Here is a 24,397-nt window from a genome sequence, read left to right as displayed (position 1 = left end):
CAAATGGATCAACTAGAAGAGGTCCTATACCCTCACACCGTGGTAGTTAAGGTTAGCTTTAATTAGAAGAAGCATTGCCCAACTCATACTTGGTCTTTTTATATATTGCTTCTTATTTTTTATTTCTTGCATTTCTATTTAATTGCAAACATGAAATTGAGAAAAAGCAAAAGGAGGTAAACAAGAAGAATAAAAAGAATTAAAGAAAAGAATGTGGGCTACTTAAATTGCTTATTAAGTTAGCTAATAGTTATCCTTGGAAACCCAATCCTAAACTTTGATTTTCTATTTATTTCATGAGCTTAGCCTAGCAAAGCCAAACCCCATTATTTGATTTACATTTTCACATGTTAAATAAATAATGAATAGGAGAGAATTAGAGAGAGAGAAGATGGAAAGAGAGAGAGAGGGGGAAGAGAGTGAGAGAGGGAGGGGAAAGGGGTTGACCATTTCACCAAGTTTGAGAGGGGAGAGGATTTGACCTTTTCATAGGGTTAGAGAGAGAGAGAGCGAGAGAGAGAGAGAGAAAGAGAGAGAGAGAGAGAGAGATAATCTATGATTACTAGTAATATGAAAATAACGTGATGAGATTGATCAGAAATCTCAACTATAAGGTTACAATCATATTTTTTTTCTTCTTCTTTTTTAATTTTTTAATTTTTAATTTTTTAATTATTTCTTCCATTTCTTTTCTTGTTTCAACTCATAAGTTTTAAAGGGTCAACAAAGAAGTGTTTGCTTGAACTATTGGAGTATCTCATTATAGCCGTGTTGAGCTAACTTGGGCTGTTAGTCTGCACATTATGAAAGCAAGAGCCAATAAGGTGGACCGCCAGCACACCAAGTAGTATATTATTATATATTATTTTAGATCCAAGAGGGAAACACCAAGAAGGAAAGAGAACGGTTCACAAACTAGCTCTCACTTGGAAGATGACAAAAATAACCTCACTTGATTAAGGAAGGATCAAAAAAGACTTTTCCAAAACTAGTTCCTATATAGAGAAAATGACCAAAATACCCTCACTTTATCAAGAAAGGAAAATGATTGCAGCCATTCTTGGTTTCAAACTTCAAACTTCTTTTTATATGAATCTCCAAAATTTGGTCTTCCAAAAAAGATAAATTCCGAGATGGAATCCAAGCAACTGCCACGTATCACCAAGATAACAACATTCCCCAATCTTCACCTACATTCCAAACCTTGAATACAGCACAAAAAAAATAAAAAAAAAAACAAAAATGAAAAAAAAAAAAGGAACATGTGTGAGGGTTATTACAACCAGCATTGTGTGAAAAGATTTGAGCTCCCACTGGAGCACACTGTCGATTTACTCCTCCCTCGGGCAAAATCCAACCTAGTTTTCGGACTCCAAGCTACAGGGATGTAACCTCCTAAACCTAATGGCTAACCTGATTGAAACGAACAAAAAAAAAAAAAAAAAAAAAAAAAAAAAATCAAGTTGTACCTCTATATGTTGAAAAGAATAATGTTTTGAGATGGAACATAGACCGTCCAATTTTTTTTTTTGTGAGGGCAAGATCTAAGGGATGGAAAACACAATCAAAATTTCTTTTTTTAAGATAATCATATGGTGATGCTTATATGGGTCATAAAGTTTTGAATCAAGAAATATCTGAATTAGATATTTTGCTATAGGGAGTAATTATACAGCATACTCCCGCAGGAGCATGATGCAGGCTCTTTTTTTTCAAATGTCATAGGCACAATGACCATTTTGTCCCTCAGACAATGAGCCACACATCGCTTAATCCCTCAATCATTTTCTTCTAGAAATACAATGTCTATTATGATAAGTGTTTTGAGACCAGACGATTATCATTTTCTTCTCTACGATGTCTATTTTGGTAAGTGTTTTGAAACCCGAAGATTTTCGGTCTGGATTGCCGATTTGAATGGGAATCATTCAAGACCGAATTGGTTTTGGTCCCAACCTAGTTACCCCCTAGAACTTCCATTTAATTTTTTTTTTTTTTAATCTTATCTAATATTTTTTTTAGATCCATTTTAATCCCCTCCACATAAGCTCCCATTTTTATTTTTATTTTATTTTATTTTTAATAGTTTTTTGGATCACCAATTTAGAATCAGACTGATCCAGACTGTTACGGATTTTAGGTGATCAATCCAGGTTCTAAAACATGAATTTTGATTGACCTTGAAGGTCATTAGTGAAATATTATGGCCCATCCAACTCCCTAATCAAAGAGGAATTGAGACCCCCAATTGTCAAATTTCCAAAAGATAAGGTCCTAACAACATAATATAAGCATTCTCGGACACGTATGTGAATCACATGAGATGAACTTCCTCGTAGAAAAATTGTCACGAGGGCGGAAATGTGGTTAAAATATTTGATTATGAACTTGGGTCATGTGTATAATTTAGAATTAATTGCTCTAAGTTTGATGAAATAGATAACGAAGGCTCCCCTAACGCGTTGAATTTAGAAGCAGGCCTTGAGCTTATGTCTATTTCATCACGCAACATGAAGCCTATATATATATAGGAAACCATTCCCATGGCTTCTTAGAGCCAATCGAAAAGGGTTCCTCCTTCCCTCATTTTCAAAAGGAGAAAGATAAAAGTGTAGAGAGAGAAACATAGGAGAAAGAGAAGAGATAAAGTCTAGAGAGAGAAAGATAGGAGAAAGAGAAGAGAGTGAAAGAGAGAAGGAGAAGAAGTTTGAGTTTATTGGTTATTTTTTACCTGGTTTATAACGTCTTCTTTCTCACTCACCAACAAGTTCAATGGCAAGAGTCAGTGTTCTTATCATTTGCACTCTGGCGTTGCTTGCCTACACAGCCTCATGCAGCATCGTTGAGCATACGTTCAAGGTCTGCTCTCTCTCTCTCTAACTCTCTCTTTCACTCTTGTTAAGGAGATCTTCTTTTGTCTAATGATGTGTTTTATAATTGTTATTTAGGTGGGCAACCTATCAGTGAGTCCCCTGTGCAAAAAGCGAGTTGTAGTGGCTGTGAATGACCGATTCCCCGGACCAACCATCCGTGTTCGCGAAGGTGACACGCTCATCGTTCACGTAATCAACGACTCACCCTACAACATCACAATTCACTGGTAAGTTTATATCCAACCTTATGATTTTAGAGAGACAGAAAATGAACAATGTGTATGATAGAGATAGAGGCTATATAATAAGATCATTCATTTGTAGACTTAAAATGAGAGAAGCAATCATACGTTTGTTTATAACATCAATTATTGGTGTGTGTGTCAGAGAGAGAGAGAGAGAGATTGATTGTAGTTCTAGTTTTGAGAGATAGATTGTATTCCTAATGAGAAAGAGATCGTAACCTAATGATTTTTAGAGACAGAGAGTATTTCTAGTGATGACAGATAGAGTATTATAGAGACATATTGTATTTCTAGTTATGAAAGCGATATTGCATTTCTAATTATTTGTAGTTATGACAAGATATTGTATTTCCAACGATAAAGAGATTGTAACTTAATGATTTTTAGAGAGAGAGAGAGTAGTTCTAATGATGAGAGAGATAGAGGGAGAGATAGGCAGGTATTGTTTTTCTAGTCATGAAAGAGCTTGTATTTCAAGCATGGAGATTGTAATCCTAATGGAAGTTTAGAGAGAGAGAGAGATTCTAATGATGTTTAGGGAGAGAGAGAGAGTATCTAAATGATATTCTAGGGACGGTAGAGAGTGAAAGAGAGTAATTAATTATAATTTTTTAGAGAGAGAGTAATTAATTATAATGATTTTTAGAGAGAGACTAAATCTAATGGTTTTTTTTGTTTTTTTGGTTTTTTGGCACTGATGTGATGAAGGCATGGTGTATTTCAACGTGGGACGCCATGGTACGATGGGCCAAGCTACGTGACTCAATGCCCTATCAAACCCGGAGCTTCTTTCACTTACAAATTTGCGCTTGTGGATCAAGAGGGCACTTTGTGGTGGCACGCACACGTCTCTTGGCTTAGAGCCACGGTCTATGGGGCCCTCATTATACGCCCAAGAATAGGCCAATCCGGTTACCCCTTCCCCAAGCCTGACAAAGAAATCCCCCTCATGTTAGGTAAATGTTTAATTTTATTTAAATTGGTTCTTAATTTGACTTCATTTGGCCCTAAATAAAGTAGAATGACAATTCATGATTCGTGTAGTCGATTCTAATTAGTTAGAAAACAGTTTTGATGATGATGACGATGATGAGAGGAATAGACATATACATGAATCGAGTTCGATCTGACTTGGCAGTGTCCTGGGTTAGCCTAAACTCATTCGGGTCCAAAGGTTGACCGGACTCCAAAGGTCCAGTTCCATACCCTGGTCGTGTCGACGAACTAAGAATTGTACTCTTCTTGGGCACTCTCTCTCTCCCTGCACATGTAGGAGAGAAAGGGTATGTGGCTTAGAGGGAGAATGGTAAGAAGCAAGGTGAGAGAGAGAGAGAGAGAGAGAGAGGGAGAGAGAGAGAGGAGGGTAGTGGGTATTGTGTTATTTTTTCTTAAACTTTTGAATTTGTGTGACACTCGAGTTATCGTTGACAATTTTTTGGCTAGAAAATGAAGTTGGAAGTGAGTTTAGAAGAGACAGGGTCAGTTGGCACAAGTAATGCAAATATTATAATGTATTTTTATCATTATATGAATTGGCGTTTATTTATGTGTTAGTTGAGACGATTCTATGATTGCGTCACTCAATTTTTATTACACGCATGATACTGCATTAAGATTTAAGCATTAATGCAGGATATTATATTATATAATCAACTCCTATGTTAAAGAAAGAGTGAAGACGCGAAACATATAATTTAAAATATCATAGTTTGAAGGACTTTGCTCCCATTGATAAATGGGTGGGGTTTGTATATGGCTGAGGCCCCAAACAATCAAAGTAAGGCGCACCTTTAAATATTGTCGGTATATATATTTTGGTACTGAAAATATTTGTGATGGCTTGAAACTTTACTTTTATATCTAATTTTAAAATTTAAATCTTCAGAAATAGTGTAGTTTGAGCTGATCTATGAATACCTGAAAATTTTTGAAAATTGACAGTTCAGAAATAATTACAAGCTGGACTATTTTTAATACTTGAAATCCATTTTTTATCATGACCACACATCTTGAGGTCGAAATGATCGATTTGATAAATTACTATAATATAATTTCATTTACTGTCCGTTATTGATAATTATTCTTAGGTACCTTGCTTCTAATTTACATGTAGGTTCTTTCTTTTTGACAAAATATCAATAGAGCTTTCTCTTTTGTTTATTTAGTATTCTTTTTTCATTAGTTTCTAATTATATTGACTCATAGAATCATTAATGTGTTACTTTTGTAGGTGAATGGTGGAACGCCAATGTGGTGGATTTAGAGGGAAATTTTATTCGCACAGGCAGCGCCAACATATCTGACGCATTCACCATAAATGGGAGGCCTGGAGATCTCTACCCATGCTCTAGTGGTTAGGGTTTCTCTCTTTTAACATCTTTTAAATTTTAGAAATAACCAATAAATCTTTTATTTCTTCACAATAATATGACCATTTCAACCGATGATCCACTATAGAGCACAACAAATAATCAATATTTGGGTCCTGTTTGGATGTACTTGTTATTACTATTAATCATGATAATGAAGTATTTGTTGTTCGCTAGTACCTATCACAAAGTTTTTTGAAATAAATTTATAGACAAATTTACATATAAGTTTATCCTTTTGAATAGCTATTTTTACTTTATTGAAAATAATTTACTAAAAATCACTTTTTTTACAAAAAGTAGCTGAAAATCACCCAATAAACTTAAATTACTAATTAATTTCATACATGATACAAACTACATATCAAACAACTTACAAAATAATATTCTTCACCCAACTTTTTTTATTCTAGAATGTATTAAGTTTAGATAAAATAGTAGATTCAAGATGACATGAATTGTCATCCAAATAGGCCCTTGATCTAGTAAAGCACGCCCAAATTTCATGTAACCAAGCCATTACAAAATTCCATAATATGCTAATTTTTCTTTTTGCCTTTTTCTTGTTGCTTTACATTGTAAATGTCTACAGGTACATACAAGCTCAATGTAGATCCAGGAAAGAAATACCTCCTAAGGATCATCAATGCTGCACTCAATAACCAGCTCTTCTTTAAAATTGCTAACCACAACCTCCTGGTGGTCGGCGTAGATGCCTCGTACACCAATCCTTACAAAACCGATGTCGTAGTCGTTGCCCCCGGCCAAACAGTCGACGCCCTCTTAGTAGCAAACCAGCCTCCAGCAAGCTACTACATGGCTGCCAGGGCATACATAAGTGCGCCAAACACCACTTTCGATAGCACGACCGCAACCGGAATATTGGTGTACAAAACCCCTAACACTACAAAAGCTTCACCAATTATGCCTAGTCTCCCCGCTTTCAATGATACACCAACTGCCCATAAGTACTACACTGACATCACTGGCTTAGTGAGTAGACCTAAGTATATGGTTCCTCTTAATGTGGATGTGAAGATGTTTATAACAGTTGGATTAGGATTGTCTCCATGTGCTCAATGCGCTAGGGGATCTGGCGTTGCTGGTAGCATGAACAATGAGTCATTTGTGATACCAAATAAGACATCTATGCTAGAGGCTCAATTCTATGGTACAAGTGGGATTTTCACTAAGGATTTCCCTGATAGACCACCCCTTGTGTTTGATTACACAAACTCTAGTTTGCCAACAGTTCCATTTTGGTTTCCAAATAAGAGTACAAGAACAAGGAGTGTGGCCTATAATAGCACAGTGGAGATGGTGTTCCAGAACACTGCCATTGTAGCTGTGGAGAACCATCCTATACATTTGCATGGGTTTGATTTCTATGTGTTGGCTCAAGGATTTGGAAACTTCAATGAGACACTAGACAGGGGGAAGTTCAACTTGGTTAACCCTCAAATGCGTAATACGATTGCAGTTCCGGTTGGTGGTTGGGCAGTGGTTCGATTCGTCGCGAACAATCCTGGTAAGGAGCCTCTTTCACTTGATCAACGATGCAGTCAAATTTCAAAAAAAAAAAAAAAAGAAAAAGAGAAAGGAAAAAAAGAAAAGAAAAATGCATTCATTTATATTTTTGTTTTCTGACCCAACCTGGGTCTGGGTCTGGTCTGAATCCTAACCTTGGACCCAACAGTGGGTAGTGTTGCTTCAGCCGGGACCTGCCTTTCTCTGGTCATGTTCCGTGTCAACCTTAACCTTTTGTGTGTGTGTGTTATATGATACTTTCTGGGTCCGGATCTAGGTTCTAGGCCTGACAACGGACTTGGACCCAGCTGGGTTGGGAACTGGGTCAGGCCTGAACCCCAAGTTGGACCTTACCACCCTACAATTCTACCCCAATTTCTGCATGCTAATTTAAATGAAGATGTAAATAAATAAATGGAGTGTGCCCTATTAGAATTCTAACCCTAATTTTGGCATGTGTAATGAAATGTAGGTGTGTGGTTGCTGCATTGCCATCTTGATGTGCACTTGCCAACTGGTCTGGCTACTGCCTTTGTGGTGGAAAATGGACCAACCCCTTCATCTAAGCTCCCCCCTCCCCCAGCTGATCTGCCCAAGTGCTAAGCTCTTCAGCTAAATAAATTCATATTCAAAGTTTACTGCTTTCATCTCAATTATTGAAGGACTATTAAAACTCTATACTTTAAGGGTGCTAGGAAAATAATACTGCAAAAGACGGATGGAACCTGAAGCCTCAGAATATCCCATATATCCCTCTCACCATGTATTTGTCGAAGTCAAGTGTTTTTTTTGTTTTCTGCCCATTGAATAAACTGTAAACTAGGATAGTTATTGTTTCTTGTGGATTCAAAATTCTTGAAGATGCATTTTTTAATGTATGCTTAGTCTAAAGGGAAAAATAAACAGAGCAAGCGTACTTGGAACATTAAAAAAATAGTATGAAATTGATGTAAGCATTATTCCTTTGTGCTGGCTTTTTCTTTACAATATATATATGAGAGAGAGAGAGAGAGTTGAAAAAAGAGCCAGACGAACATGCTACTTGCGGTAAAAAGGATCACGGCGCGTATACTATGCTCCCACATGGGCATTACTGTACATATACTCCCTCAGTTAAAAGACCTATTTGTGAGAATTGTTGTAGTTTGAAATTTTAGGAACCATCTAAGGACAACCAGATTATTGTTTTCGAAAGAAAGAGTTTGAGTTTTATTTTTTTGACCCTTAGATGTCGCCCTTCAAAAATTGGACGGTCCCTGTTCTTGAGACTTTTTTTTCCAGTTCATACAGAGTTCAATTTGGATACTTTTTTAATGAGGTGAATCTATAGGTTGAAGAAGTTACATCCCGGAAATTTTGGCTCCTGAAATTACTCCCATATTGAATTTTACCCAATGAAGTAAATAGACAATATACTCTCGTGGGAGTATAATAACTTTTGACAAAGGATAAAGTACGGTTTGGGTAGAGGAATTGCTTAATTATTGAATCACTCTCTATATTGGCTTTGGAAATAAAGTGGTTTAGTTAAAGAGGAAGATTAGAAGTTCTTGTATTTTGTAGCAGAATTGGAAGATCCAATGGCCCTAAGGCCTAGTGAAACATACAAAAGATTTAGGCCAAAAGTTTCTATAGTTCAGCTGGAGCACATACTCAATTCACTCCTACGAGTGAAACCCTATTGAAAACTATTTTTAGGCTCCTCCTACCCTAACAAAATAAAATAGCATAAAACAAATAAAATTCACACTTTTTATATGCCTGGAAAAAATAACATCGACATAGACCTTCCGGCTTTCGAAAGCTCTGATCAAGGTCGTTAGGAACTTGAAATCAGTATGTATTATATTTTTGAACACCACATCTGGTTATTTCAATTTGAATTCTAGATTTTTTTTTTGACAATAAGAGTTTCAGAATGGATATTTGTTTCACGAGGTCTGGACCGCATTTCTACATATGCAGTCCAAAAATTGTAAATCCATCCTAAAAATAGATGCAAGTAGGTATTCCATCTAAAAACAATGGAAACTAAAGGTCCAAATATTTTCTTACTAAAATTATTATTTTTAATTTTTAAAATATATTTATTTTTTTATATTTGTGATCTCCATGTTAGAGATTGCATGTCCTTAAAAATTAAGTCTTAAAATCCATCTAAAAAATAGATTTATTACGAGGTCCACATTTCTAAATATGCCAAAAAAAAAATTTTGTTCTAGGGTGTAGCTATGCAGTATGCTCCTGCAATAGTAGACATTGCATCAATCAACATTTAGAATAATAAAAGGAAGGGCAATGCTTTAGAATACTTCTTAGGCTTTTGGGGTACACCCAACTCGGTCTTGTACCACCCCCTCAGGTGTCCTTCAAATTTAACAAATCCAAAGGCCCAATTCTCTTTAAGTGATCTAGAATGATATCGAGAGAATTTTACTAATTGGAAAAGGGGTAATTAGAGATTTCCAAACTCTCTATGTCTCACTTGTGCAAATATTTAGGGCACGTTTGTTTTCGCTCATGTTAGGTGTCGGAATATTATCACACAAATTGGTTTCAAAGCATTGTTTTACACCAATTGACAGTTAATTGATATGAAAATATTTCCACACCTAACTAATCATATTAGATAGTTTTTTTTCAGACATGCAAACTACACATACCGTTAGAAAGAGAAATATTCCCAGCATAACAAACAAATATCACAATCTAAACAGTTGTTTTTGTCCATTGAACATTACTTCTAGGTATTTGGGCATAAAGTTGGATGCAATAAATATGTGAGCTTAGGTATTTCGGCTTTAATGTGACGAGCTTGTGATATACTGGGCAATATTTACCCATATTCAAGTCAAACAAACATAGAAAAAGACTAAAAAAATTCAAGGGTTTAGCTTAGATGCATTTATCAAGTGGGTCCAAAATAAACTGCCACTAACCTTTAAAAATGTCAAACTTTACAAATATGCAAAAATCCAAATATTGGAGAATGCATCTAGCCTAGATGCACCTATGTGCTTTTGTCATGAAAGCCAGACTGGCAAATGTCTAGACTAAATCTCTATGGTTTTAGATCTACTTGTTTTTAATCAATTTTTGAGTTTAAAATTTTATGATTATAAATAAAAATAGACTTTTAGATAATCATGCGAAGTCTCTACATCAAAATTATATGTTATGATGAAATTTGGAGGTGTGCCTTAATTGGATTGTTTAATATTGCAACCTTATAGAAACCACATCCGTTGTGGAATCTATAATCTCTTGTAAGTTTTCACTATTTCTCCATGATGGATAGAATTTTTTCGAATAATGTCGGATTAAACTCAATCACCATTGAAATCATCATAGAACTTCCTACTTTCCAATATGGAGTATACTAAAGAAAAGATAATGGATAGGCGTTTGTTGAGTTGGCCGACTCACACTATTTTTGTACAGTCTTCCTATAAAATATATCTCAAAGATGTATTTTCGATCCAAATTTTTAGAGTTCGATAATCTCAACCATGACAATGATCTAACTTTGGAAATTTTCTTTTCCAAAAGATATAAATGTTATTTTTTGAATCACTTTCTTCACCATTTATTTTAACTTTTATTAGATATAACATTTTTCGACATCATTTTAGAGATTGACGTTAGATAAATAAGGGACCTCAGGGCAATAGGTGAGTTGGGAAATTCACCAAAACGGTCTTAGAGAGTAATTTGGTCCCCTCAATATCAAGAAGCCTCACATCAATATGCCCCCATACCATTTTGAACTTACCCTTACCTGTCATACGTTTCTAAAATCTCATATGTTCTTTACATGGATTTTATAAGTAAAATTAAGTTCAAATGACTCATTTTAGATTTCTAGAGATGACAGAGGAGGTGGAAAATAAAGAAGGGTCTGGGGAATCCAGAAGCTTTAGAAAAAGAGAGGAGGAAATGAAAAGGTTGCAGTGGTACCCAAGTTTGACAAATGTGGCTTTCCCTTTGGCTAAAGTCCTATCTACAAGTATTTTTAGGACCTTAAATTTTGGAGATATAACCTCATCAATCGAACGACGAACCTCTAACACGTATAAAATAAACTTTTATAGGTGCTTTATAGGTATTTGGAAAAGTAACACCTAAGATGGAATAGGGACCGTTCAATTTTTGGATAGTGAGAATTAAGTTTCAAGGAAATCAAAATCCAATTTATTTTATTTAGGAAAATTATTTCATGCGGCAAGGACTGCATTTCTACATTGCGGCTCCTGAGGTATAAAGCATCCATTTTAAAAATGGATGCAAATAGGTGTTCCATTTAAAATTAATTGAAAACTGATTTTTTCTTAATAAAAATTATTATTTTTTACTTTTCAAATTTTATTTATTTTTTCACACTCATGATCTCCATGTTAGAGATTATATCCAAAAAACCATCTCAAAAATAGATTTTTAAAAAGTGACACATTTATACATGGACTTATAGAAAGCGTGTCCTTTTATTTATGCTGAAAATATTCATATCAGATCAAAAAAATTCTCCAAAGTATGTCAGTATGTCCTAGAGAGTAAATGAATAATGCTCTACCGCGGGCACTCTTACATTCACCCCACGGGGTAAAAACAATCTAGGCTAGGACACCAAATTTTCGGAGGTGTAACCTCTTCAACTTATAGACCAACCTCGCAAAGAACTTTCATAAGCATTGATAAGGGGGAAAGGTTTATGTGTGACCTCAAGTAAGTTATATGTGACCCTACTTCTTAGCCGTTACATCTGAATCGACCGCTACGATTGTTCATGCTATAATGTCACGCTGAACACTATTTTATCTTTCACGTTATTTTTCTATAGAAAAAAGTTTGGATGAAAATTAAGGTGTCCCATCATAAACTTAGGGATAACCTAAAAAACATACAAAAAATATTTCCATAAAAATAAATGACCAAAATGCTCCTAAACTTTCCAGGGTTATTTTGGTAATTTTTTTGCCATTGGGAATATTGTTTTTGTTATTTTCATGTGTGCTTGTCAGATATATACATGCTCCAAATTTTGCTTCTTTATTGAATAAAAATAAAAAATAAAAAACTTTGGGCCGTCAAATCAAGATTTGATGGTTAAGAGCCTGGTTATGATATTATTACTCAAGTCATCTCAACCATCTACTCAGATCTGACGGCTGAGATCAGGGGTCACATATACTATATATGTGTATATGTGGGTGAGGTTATATAGAAAGTTTTCCCTTGATTAGGTACATAAGAAATAACAACTTGAGATTCAAAATTGGCAATGGGATCTAAGCTGTTCACCATTATTATCATCCAACTCTTATCCAATTTATTTGGGGTCGGCTATATAAATCGCGTTCAACCATTTTTCTCTATCGAGGGTCAACTCAGTAAGATCAAATGTCACCATACATTTTCTCACTACTTTTATCCATGTCTTTTCTGACCTTCTTCTTGCCTTTTTATAGCCTTTCACTTGAATAAAATTGTACCTCCTAACAGATGTTATATTAGGCTTACAAGGCATATGCCCAAGACTCTTACTTCTACTTTCCACCATCTTATCGCTTATTAAAACCAAAATAGGGTCTAAGCTTTTAAGAAATCAAAACAGTTTTGCTCTAAAAACAATGATCTAGTGATTTCAAAATGGAATTCAGAAAGTTAAGATTGAGAAAAGTATGTTGAGTAGATATTTATCCCTAGGGAGTCAATGTATGGTGTGCTCTTGCAATATGGCAATTGTGATTTGAGAAAATATAGATGTGGTACACAATGCACCAGATAGATATTGATTTGATTTGAGAGTGTATTATGGCAAATCCCCAAGATCTGAGTCCGAGCAGTTAGAATTAGAATAAGTTCGGCAGTAGATCACAAAATCTTGGTGATTTTCTCTATCTAATTAATAGAAGAGACTTTTTTGAAATGGTCCATCCCCGGGGCAAATTAGGTCTCCTTTGAAGGGGTAGAAAAATGGTTCAAACTTGAGAAGACATGTGGATGATAGCGTTCTTGACAAAAGTTGAGAGCTATCAACAAAATATTGAAAGAGAGGGAAAGAAGACTCGAGGGTTGTCCTTTTAAAAGATTGTGGCATTCATAGGATCCGATTTCAGTGTGTCAAGTGTATGTTATGATGGGCCTTCTTTTCAATGTTGATGAGCACTGTGTGTACACACAATGTTCCTAACTGCAAGGTTCCAATGGTTGCTCAATTTTCTTGCTTCTTTCATCAACAATGAAGGCCCATCAAGAGAGAGAGAGAGAGAGGACGACTTTAATTTCAAACAACTTTAGTGAGAGAGAGAGAGAGAGAGAGAGGCATAGTGTAGATCAAGAAGGGGCGGTGTAAGATAACCCAGTAAGAAAATGACAATGGACCAGGATGGGACCAATCCTAGTCTAGAGAGAGAGAGGCATACTGTACATAAAGAAGGGGGGGTGCAAGATAACCAAGAAAGAGAGAATGGACCAGGATGGGACCAATCCTAGCCTATCAACACTTTGGTTGCTTCGTGGGGGACGGAGAAAGAGACCACAAATCATGATCCACAAAGTGCTACAGAGAGAAAGATCATGGTCTACAAATGAGAGAGAGCCACAAATAATGGCCCACACAGTGTGAGAGAGAGAGAGCCACAAATGATGTTCCATGGAGTGCTAAAGTGAAAGAGAGAGACAAACCATGGTCCACACATTGCTAAAGAGAGAGCCACAAGCCACGGTCTACACAGTGGTTGAGGGAGACCACAAATCATGCTCCACATATAGCTACAAAGAGAGATTCGGATTGATAGACGGTGGGAGAGAGAGCGTTGAGGGCATAGTTATTAAACAAGCGAGAAATCCAGCAACCATTGGAATCAGTCAAACAAGTGGTCCACTCAAATTGGTTCTCTCTCTCCGCAATGCTTTTGATTCGTTTTTTACCTTTCAAAAATCAATTAAAACTATTGTTAGACTCCAACAGGGTTTAAATGGTTCAACAAGTTAAGCTCAACAAAATAAAAGTAATTCCCTAACTTAAATATTTGTCCATAAAGTATTTTGGGCATCGGAAATCCCACTGATGACTTTAAAATTATTTCTCAGTATCGATTATGAAATTTGAAGCTAAAAAAATGGTACAAATCTTACCAAAAAATATTTATTTTTAGTGTGAAATATACAGTCTTGATATTGTGTTACAATATATATTATTTTTAGAGCTTGAAATCTTCATTTTTTTTTTCATGACCATAATAATCAAGGCCTAGATGATTTTTTCAAACTAAAACTACAATATTCATTGAGTTTTGAGATGTGGCTTTACTTATTTTGATAGGGTTGTAATTTTATTAAAATACTTTTTTTTTTTTTTAACATATTTTATATTCTTAAACTATTATACTTATTTTTTTCTTTATTTTTTAAATTCGGTTTAACTGATTCGATCAGTGATTAGACCAATTTAGAATGAATCAAACTCCTCTCTAATTTGGTAGCCAATCCGAACCTGATAACCCAATTTCACTGTCCAGGATGTGATACGAAATCCTATCTCGTCCGACCAAGGGAACTTTCCAAAACTGCTCGAAGTGCCATCCAGAGATCATCGTCTCCCACAAAAAAAAAACTCGGCCAAAGAGAGTGACATAGTGGTGGTCACTTTTCGAATCCCTGCACCATTGTGGTAGAGAGAGAAGGGGCAATTGGGTTTCAGAGAAGAGGCAATTTGGCTCGAGAGAGAGACCATTGTGGTGTGGAGTGAGAAGAGGAGAACAATTGGGCTTGAGAGAGAGAGACCATGGTGGTGTAGAGAGAGAAGAGAGGAGGGGAAGTTGAGTTTGCAATTGGGCTTGTGAGAGTGAGAGAGAGAGGAGAGGACAATTGCGTTTGAGAGAGAGAGGCATTTGGGCTTTGTGAGAGAGAGGGCTCGGGCTTGGGCTTGGGCTTGAGAGAGAGAGAAGGGGGGAGGGGGCAGTTGGGCCTAAGGGAGAGAGAGAGAGGGAGGATTGGGGTTTAGAGAGAGGAGAGAGAGAGAGAGAGACTTGGGGTTGGCATCACGCGTCTCTCTCTCTAGCAATTGTTTGGCATGCGAGTTGGGTGACAGAATGGGACCCTGGAATCTGTAGTGTTGGGAAAAGTGGTGACCATGTCTTTGCGTTGCAGCCCCATTTCAAAGTGGTACCACAAAAACTCATTTCAAATCAAACCCCGACAACCTCATGCTTCTCTCTCCTGCAAATAATTCATGCATTCATTCAGGATCCCATCCACTCAACCACCCATGGCGTCACCATGAGGAGGTGTGAGGCCCATGAGATTTACACATGACATCCCTAGGGGAAAACCACCCCACAATTCCCATAAGGAAAATTGTTTAATGCGGACTGCACCGTATTCCTACAATATGCCGTCCCGACCCGAGGTACCAAGCATCCATCTAAAAATAAGTGTAACTAATGATCCAAATATTTTTTTAATATAATTATTATTTTTATTTTTTTTTATATTCATGATCGCTATGTTAAAAATTACTTATTTTTTAAACATCAGTATAAAATTATATTTAAAAATATATTTATTGCTAAGCCCGTATTTCTATAATATGTGGGCTGGCTGCACACAAACCGTGTCCTTCACATAAATGCTCTTAATTAAGACCTCGCCTATATTTACTTGTGGGACTTTAACCCCCCTCTCTCTCTCTCTCTCTCAAATTTTTTTGATTGGTCCCTCTCAACACTTACAACGGCCCTAAGATATCTCTCTCTTTATTTTTTGAATGGTGTAACTCTCTACCACTTGGGATTGTCTATAAAGAGACCATTTATTTATTTTTATACATAGAAGTTACGATCATTCTCACTCGTTAGATGTCAAATTGGATTGGTTTGAGGGGAGTCACGAAGTCTAAGATTTTTTTTTTTAACATTGTATTTATTTAATGACACTCTTTCAACCACCCATTTTGAAATTTAAGGGACGGGAATGATTGTAACCTCTATGTATAAAAGATAAAAGAAAGGTTTCTATACTTCACTTACAACATAGAAGATCTATACTTTCCCTACCATCCAGCAGTCCAATTTTGATCAAGAGAGCCTTTTGATCTTAGATCTGACGTCTCAAAGTATTTATACAAATACATCTCAAAGTATTTTATTTTTAGTTTTTTTTATACAAATTGTATGAATATGAAATTTGGTACGTGCTATCTTCTCATTGTGGCGCACTTATAAAAAGTATTAAAAATAATTTTTTGATAAAATATAATAACCAAAATACCCTTTTAATCTTTTAACGGTATTTGGTAATTTTATTTTATTGAAAATATTTTTTTTATATTTTTCGCTAGTGCGAATTTACTAGATGATTGGAAATACAAAATTTGAGGCAATCTTAGCCCTTCATTCTGAATGGACGGTTGGATAAGGGGAAGTATATAAGTTTTATGTTGTAGGGGAAGCATAGAAAGCTTGCCCAAAAGATAAATAGCCTCCTTGTAAACAATCCCCTCTCTCTCTCTTTCATTCTCTCTTGTTTTGTCAAATGCTTAACAACTTTAAATAGATTATCAGTACAATGACAATCATCAAATTCAATTACAACAACAAAAAACAATTACAAAAACTATCTTGTTTTGGTGGCTAAGCTGGGATCCTCACTCTCTCTCTCTCGAGTGTGCTTCTTTGAGAGAGGTAGAGATAAAGATGGATAAATAGAAAGTTGATGTAATACTTTTACAAAGTGTACTAATTTTAAGATTTAAAATCATTTTTTCGTAGCCATACATATTGAGGTTTAAATAATCAATTGAAGGGTTTTACAATATTACAATAACCTTTTTCAGGAGATTTTTTAGGGGCACCATACTTGACACCTTATACAAATCTTTCCCATTAATCTCAAATGGGTATTCTTCATCATCATGTACCCATGGAAAATCTATGGTCACATCACCATCCATTTGATGGATGGATGTTTGGTAGAGGGAGAGGAACTCGCTAGATAATTTATGGAGGTCACATATCCCTCCGTCGCCATCCATTCCTCTCTAGTTGGATCGACAGTGACAAGCACCTATGACCATAGAATTTCCTTGGTCCTGTAGACCATTGTCTACTGTCCCCATTCAATGCCAATGAATGTGATCGAAGTCATCCCAACTTCTTTGACTTGTTCTTGGATTCTTTTCCTACAAACTTACTATTACGAATAAGGATGTTTTTTACAAGTGAGAGTTTAAGAGAGGAATGGAGCTCAAAATCTAGTGTAAAAATATTTTTTAGAAAAAATTAAAAATAAAATGGTAAGAAATGTGACATCGTGATTGGAGTCATCTCAGCTGGCCATTCAAAATGGATGGTTGAATAGGGGGAGGTATATAAGTTTTATACAATAAGGGAAGCATAGAAAACTTGCCCCTAAGAATATTTTATATTCCAAAGATCTAACTTAGTTAACGAGGTTTATTATGGTGTAGTTTAACCAGAATTCCAAAACCACTCGATCATGAGTAGGAATTGCCTATCCATACTGTAAATTGAATATGTTTCAAGAAGATATACCTTTCATATTTTTTAACTTTTTTTTTTAAGTTTATCTGATATTTTTTTACGTTCTCCACTAAAATACCACAGCCACGTGAACCCCTTATTTTATTTTTTTATTTTTAATATTTTCTGAATCACCAATTTGCATTGATCCGGAAGAACAATACAACATGTACATGTGTGTTGGACGATCCACCTCAATGAGTTTTGAAATACTGAGCTCAACCATACCGTAATGGGTAAGGCCTATTTAGTTTTTTTTCCAATCTTTTATATATATATATATATATATATATATATATATATATAAAAGATAGAAAGACATTCATATATCAACTTTATTCAACCGTACATACCGCATAGGAATCAAAATTTTGCACAAACGCAGATCTCATCTTGACAGTCCAAATAAATAAAAACTGAACTGAACTCAGACAAATAGAGAAAGGGAAAAAATAATTCCGCTATTTTTTTATAACACAATCCGTCTCTTTAGTGCACGGTGGATCTAAGCCTTCGAGACCACAAAATCATTTTCTTTTTAATTTGCTTATTTATTGAATTATTGATGTGGATTTTAGCCAAAGAGATTTGAAATTAAGATGTTTCATAGCTCTGCCTATTCTGCAGTAGTTATAAACCTATTAGTTTATAGAATCTTCTACTTTTAAAGATTGTGTTGACATAAAATATGTTAGAAGCCAGAACTTATCAAGAGGAACTCAAAGGAAAATGCTTATATAAGGTGTCAACCTTATATTATACAAGGAAGCCATATTTCGACACGCGAAAACCTCAAATTGAACATCTCGAGCTTGAGATGTCTGAATATGACAAAAAACAAATGGTATTTTAAATCTTAAAGTAGTGCATCTTATAGCATATTTTCTCGGCCATCCATTTTCAAGATTTATAAGTATTTATAGATCTGTTTGATCTGTATGATTTTTTGAACTTCAAATTTTATGATTAGGAGTGGAACTAGGTCATCATAAGGTTTTCAGCACCAACCTCGAATTTGAAAATGCATCTTACTTTTGATTGTTTAAATTGGATGCCTTGTACAAATCTCACCCAAATTTAATAATACCAACTCTCCAAGTTCTACTACTCTTGAAAATTTACATAAAGAACAAAATATCCCTGATTGTGAAAGGTAGGCCGATTATGAGTACGATCCTCTAGCTCGAAAACATGGTTATGAACCATCAGTCCTACTAATCTTTGAATTGTCACAAAAACTCTCTATATTTTTAGAACCAAGCGCGTATACTATGTTGTCTTGAGAGCATACTATACATTTACTTCCTTCGACAAACGCTGATTAGGGAGTTTTTTTTTCCTCTCTCTTTGAAGTTTCGGGATCTATCTAATTATAACTAGATGCTTATTTTTAAAGGAAAAAATTAGAATTTGTCCCTCCAAAAATTAGACGATTCCAGTCCAATCTTGGGATGATATTTTTTGTTAGGAACATGAGACTGAGAGGCTTTTTCATCTTTGAGGTTGTTTGTCGGATTCTAGAGATCTCCAAAATTTGAGATAAAAAAGATATCCCTAGTGTAAGTTTTGCCCGAGGGAGTAAATGGATAGTTTACTCCCACAAGAGTAGGAAATCTTTTCACTTTAGAACCGTGAGACCTTATTGTTTACATGCTTAGTCAAGCGAAAAGGGAAATATGCCAAAAAAACAAGAAAATAAAATTGTTTAGCTATGAGGCAAAGCAAATATTTAAGTTGAGTGTGAATGGTTTCAATTGTCAATTTCATAGTTTGAGATAAAAATTGTTGATCGGGATAAGGAATTGTCTATCTAGGTTCGAGTTAAAAATTGTTGATCTGGATTAGAAATTGCCATTCTTGAGTTAAAAATCGACTATGTGGATCAAGAATCACTGATCAGATCGAATACGGTGCATGTGTAAACCACACCCTCTATGTCTGTCTTTTCCAGTAGTTTTAAGTTATTTCCAGACTAAGAGGGTTTTTTTTTTTAAAATCAGTTACCATGAATTTCATTCACGCATGAACAATTACAAGGAGGTTCAAGAAGAAAAGGATGTCACCGCCGATGAATTTTGGTGCACACAACCCTTTGCTAAAGCATCGTCTTCTATTTTAGGCTCCGAAAAATAATGAGATAACTCAAAAGAACCACTATTTAAAATGAAAAAGATTTCATCGAAAATACGGCATAATCTCCAATGTGGCTTCATTTTTCCTTTTGCCAAAACAATGACATTACTTGAATCACCTTCAATCATCTTTTGTCTCTCGAGGTTCTTTATTATCTTTAAACCCTCTAAAAGAGCTCTTGCCTCAGCTTCATTCACTGTTGTATGTCCACATGATCCCGAGTAGGTGAACTTGTAATTACCCATGTGATCTATAAAGGTACCACCATAACCTGTTGGGCATGGGTTTCTAATCGAGCTTCCATCAAAGTTGAGTTTTAAGCAATTTTCATAAGGAGGCATCCAAATAGCATTTCAAGTATGTCTGTCATTATTAAGCTTAGCAACTTCATATGGGTTCTCAATAATCAGTGATTTTGGGATAAACTTACAATCCTTATTTGTTGAAAACCATTTAGCTGTTGTTGCCAAGAGGACCCTTAAAATAAATATGTAGCACCTAAGGCATCAAAATGTTCAAAAACCCAAAAAATGACCTCAAAATTTGAGGTTGGTTTTCACAAGGGACGCACAATATATCCCCAGCAATGTCTTGGGTACCACCAGTTTCAATTCATTCGAGAACAATTGCACCATTGTAATTATAATTAGGAAAATATCATTTGAGGTTCTAAGTCATAGTTATCAAGACAAGACCGAACGTGCCATCTGGGTGTTAGGTAGCATGATCCAAAGCAAAACCAAGTTTACTAGAAAAAGTGATCGAAACCAAAATTTCAACAGTTTTGGTTGGTCGAGCCAACTGATTTTAATTGGCCAAATAAAGTTAGACAAATATCACACAACATATTTCATATTTTGACTATCTTTATTTTTTATTATTAAAATCTTGTTCATGAATTCCTTTAGTAGCTAGATTGGTTTTGACTAGACCAAATCCTTTACCACTTTAATGAGTGGAGTGATATTGATAATATTGGTTGAAATCCCATGTGACATCATTAAAGGGGTCACAAAAAACCAATTTACCCTAAAATATTTACATTTTGAAGTTCATTTCACTCAGATATTTCTCTAGAAAATATCTTTAAAAATACCCAAATTTCTATTGTTCAAAGTGGGGAATCTTCAACAAGCAAAAATATTTCAGTAATATGACCCACCTAAGAACTCCCAATCAAATGTCAAGTGCACCTTTCCTTGATTAAGGTGGATCAAATTATTGAAATGCCCCTATTTGATCACGATCCCAACCCTAATCAAAGGCAACTTAGATGCTCTTTAGATAATTTTTCTGGAGGTACCTAGTTGAAAATCGGATGGTAAATATTATCAAAACATACCTTACCTATATAGTATTTAACATTTCACTCTTATGTTATTAAAGTTTGTAACTATTCTCACAAGTATTTTGATGGGCATTTAGAAACTAAATCAAAAAATAAGTATAATGTCAAATAGTTCATCTAGTAGATTTGTTTTGGTAAATTTCTAATTAAAAGTTAATCATTAAGATTTAATCCTTCCTAGGTTTTTCATGTTCGTCAAAGCTTTGTTTTCAATTAAATGAGGTCGGCTTAACAAATCCCGATCGGCCATGATGCTCTATTGAGGGCCATACAAGGTCCTTTCTAGGACCCAAGGAGGAAAACCATTCATCTTTATACAGAGATAACAGAGACTATAAATGTACTCTTAACATTTTAAGGCCTCTCCCTTTATTTTTTTGAAAAAAAAAATAGTGATCGTAGACCAATAAATGAACCATCTAAGAAAATAAAAATAAAAATAGTCTTAAACCGTTCAAACATGCAACAAACATATGACTCTCTAAATTCAGGTATACAATTCGCTCTCTAAAAAGGCTCTCTCTCCAGACCACACACACATACACAGCATAGTCTCTCTCTCTCTCTCCAAACACACGTGCACAGCCAGCATAAGTTACATTTGTTGGTGGGAGGCATAAAAGGAGAGAGAGAGAGAGAGAGAGAGAGAGAGAGAGAGTGAAAGAAAGAGAGCAGTCCTCCATTATATATTGTGGGCTCGCATTACCTGCCTTTTCACATATGGGAAGGACGTTGTTCGTCTCAATTCCCTCTATTGATTCTATTCTATTCTATTCAATGGGGTTCTACTACAATAAAGAAGAAGCACGCTTTTCCGTGGTGCACCAGTCGGAATAACAAAAAACAAAAGAGGAAGAAGCTCTCATCAAGACTGCCATGGTTTTTGACCTCTGAGACGGGATGAAGCATCCAAAGGGATCGCATTGATCCGTCATGAGAGAGAGAGAGACCAGTACAGAGTTTTAGAGAGAGAAAGGGAGATACCAGTTTAGAGAGTGAGAGTCGAAAGATTGATGGATCATGCGATCCCTTTGGATACCTCCTCCTCTGGCTCCACTCTTTTATCATCTTCGAACTTTCTGGTTAGTGTTTACTGATCCATCCTCTTTCTTTACAAAAGAAAAGTGACAGTCAAAAGGGAAAAGTAAAAACAAAGCAAATTTCAGATCAGAGAACTCATCAAAGATTTTCTTCATTACTTATTCTTTTCACAAACCTTATAATTTAGGGTTTCTATTTTCTGATTTATCTTTAAATTGGATTATATGGAAATAATAGTTTATTAGAATCGAGCATCAACGATAAAATTAGTGTTTTCAAGTAGTGCAATCCACATCTATTTCCATTTTTACTGTATGCATATTTTTCAGGATTTAATGAGAATGTGTGTGTGGATCTCTCTGGGTTTAAAATATTGTTTAAGGAATTGTGTTTGCAGTTTGGAAACAAACTTGTTAATGGAAGTACACTTTGGTTTCAGTAAATTGGAGCTTTTTATGAGTTAAATAATTCAAGAATGAGGTTTGTATAACGCCTAGGCCTTATGAAAACAAAATAAAGTCTCATCTCAAATCCTGAAAGCACTTTCCGAATAAAAAATTTCCACGATGACTCTATAAATCCCGATAATAAAATTTAGAACTCAAAAAATTGTATAGATCCTTATGTCTAGGGCGAAATAAACAGTCTAGATGATTTCTTGCAATATACACTATTTTTAGATTTTAGATCTTGAAATCCCAATTTTTTTAAAACAACGGAAGCTGAGATAGTCGATTTAAAGGTTTTCCAACGCTTGAATTGATTTACAATGGTTAGGCTTTTCCATACTCTTCAAATACATGTTTGGTCTTGATATTTAGGCTTATGGGAGGGAGAGAGAGGGACGCTGAAATTTGTCATTCGTATGCGTTGCCTGTTTTTCCTGTTGTCTTTGTGGTTGAGATAGAGAGAGAGAGATGGTCTGTGTGCGTTTCCCTTCTCAGGCTTGTGTGTTCGTGTTTGCGTGTGTGTGTGAGAGAGAGAGAGAGAGGTGGGTGGAGAGAGTCTTTCTTTTTAGGCTTGGGTGTGTGTGTGAGTGAGTGAGAGAGAGAAGGTGAGTGAGAGGTGGGTAGAGAGTCTTTCTTCTTGGACTTGATTTGCATGCAGTTCTCAATGTGTGACTGTGTTTTTAACTGTGTGTGTGAGAGAGAGAGACAGAGAGAGAGGGAGGGAGGTTATATGTGTGTGTGTGAGAGAGAGAGAGTTAAGAGGGGTCGGGAAGAATGGTGGTAGTGGTAGGAGATATTTTCATTTGCATGTAAATTATCAATTTTTTGTGCCCGTGTATATGTACGCATGTGTGTTTAGAGAGAGTATGTGTGTGTTTAGAGAGAGATTGTGTGTAACAAGTTGGAAGTGGTGGATTTTGCAGCTTTTACTTTGAATTGTGAAAGACATATATATGCAGGGAAGCAATTGAGGAAAAATGTGTCTCTGTTCTCTACCCACCCAAACTGCCCAAAAAGATCTCTATACCAAAAGCTGCCCCTACCATACCATACCTTCTCTCTCTCTCTCTCTCTCTCTCTCTCTCTCTCTCTCTCTCTCTCTCTCTGTGCCAGTTATCCTCATTTAAGTAGTTAGGGGCGCATGTGATGGGCATAAATTCTATTCAGTGGTCCTCAAAAATTCCAGGATGGATGGATGGTGATGGCACTTGCATCATCCAATATGCAATGGAAGAAGTGAAGTTTTGCACGGGAGATGTGGACACTTTAGATGCCAAGTGCTGCACTTCCAATTCTATGTGACCCTTCCTAATCTGCCACATAATCTTTTAGCACTATAAATATTTATATATGTATATATTTATTGAAAAAAAGTTTGTATAAGGTTGCAACTTTAAATTGAAGAATTAAATTGCATTTTAAAAACCATCGAAAAGGCTGTTATAATGTTATAAAACCTTTTAATTCATCATCTCGTTCTCGAGATCAAATATGGAAAAACAAAAAAAATTAATTTCAAGTCGCAAAAATAATGCATCTTGTAACATATTATCTGGACTGTTTTTTTTTAAGATTTTTACTTTGTTTATAAATCTACTTGATTTGAACCATTTTTGGAATTTACATTAGATATGAAAATAGATTATTAAACATCCCAATAATTTCGACACCAAAATTAGGTGCGCCTTACTTTGATTGTTTGATCTTACGGCCTTATACAAACCACACCCAATATATTGCGTGTTTAAGTATTGTATACGTCATCAGTCCGATCCTTTGTAGGAGCTACCAGTAATAACAAGCTTCCAAATGGATATGTTTATCATAATGAGATATATTGTTCCTGACCCTGCTGCACCTTAGTTGTTATT

General features: G+C 35.4%; 1 protein-coding gene and 1 long non-coding RNA gene across 2 annotated transcripts; both read left to right on the top strand.

Moving 5' to 3' along the window:
* The first annotated feature begins 2,553 nt into the window (after nt 1-2,553).
* Nucleotides 2,554-8,235, top strand: LAC7 (laccase 7). Its single transcript, XM_006847971.3, has 6 exons — nt 2,554-2,859; nt 2,949-3,100; nt 3,827-4,074; nt 5,349-5,471; nt 6,080-7,015; nt 7,487-8,235. Exons 1-6 carry the CDS (start codon nt 2,773-2,775, stop codon nt 7,615-7,617), a joined length of 1,677 nt encoding a protein of 558 aa, XP_006848034.1. The 5' UTR covers nt 2,554-2,772; the 3' UTR covers nt 7,618-8,235.
* A 13,516-nt stretch (nt 8,236-21,751) lies between these two features.
* LOC148780707 (uncharacterized) lies at nt 21,752-24,136 on the top strand. Its single transcript, XR_016060365.1, has 2 exons — nt 21,752-22,118; nt 23,450-24,136. It is a non-coding gene; the product is annotated as an uncharacterized LOC148780707 (long non-coding RNA).
* Nucleotides 24,137-24,397: the final 261 nt, after the last annotated feature.

Source organism: Amborella trichopoda, chromosome 8, assembly GCF_054954075.1.
Source record: "Amborella trichopoda isolate Santa Cruz 75 chromosome 8, AtrichopodaSantaCruz75HAP2 v2.0, whole genome shotgun sequence".
Classification (NCBI taxonomy): Eukaryota; Viridiplantae; Streptophyta; class Magnoliopsida; order Amborellales; family Amborellaceae; genus Amborella; species Amborella trichopoda.
The sequence above is the reverse complement of the archived record's forward strand: the minus strand, read 5'-3'. Positions and strand labels throughout refer to the sequence as shown.

Excerpts from the sequence above, each read along its gene's own strand:
- LAC7 (XM_006847971.3), top strand. The coding sequence starts at position 2,773 with ATGGCAAGAGTCAGTGTTCTTATCATTTGCACTCTGGCGTTGCTTGCC. Across the intron at positions 2,860-2,948 it reads TCGTTGAGCATACGTTCAAG|GTGGGCAACCTATCAGTGAG; the intron begins GTCTGCTCTCTC and ends ATTGTTATTTAG. Across the intron at positions 3,101-3,826 it reads TACAACATCACAATTCACTG|GCATGGTGTATTTCAACGTG; the intron begins GTAAGTTTATAT and ends GATGTGATGAAG.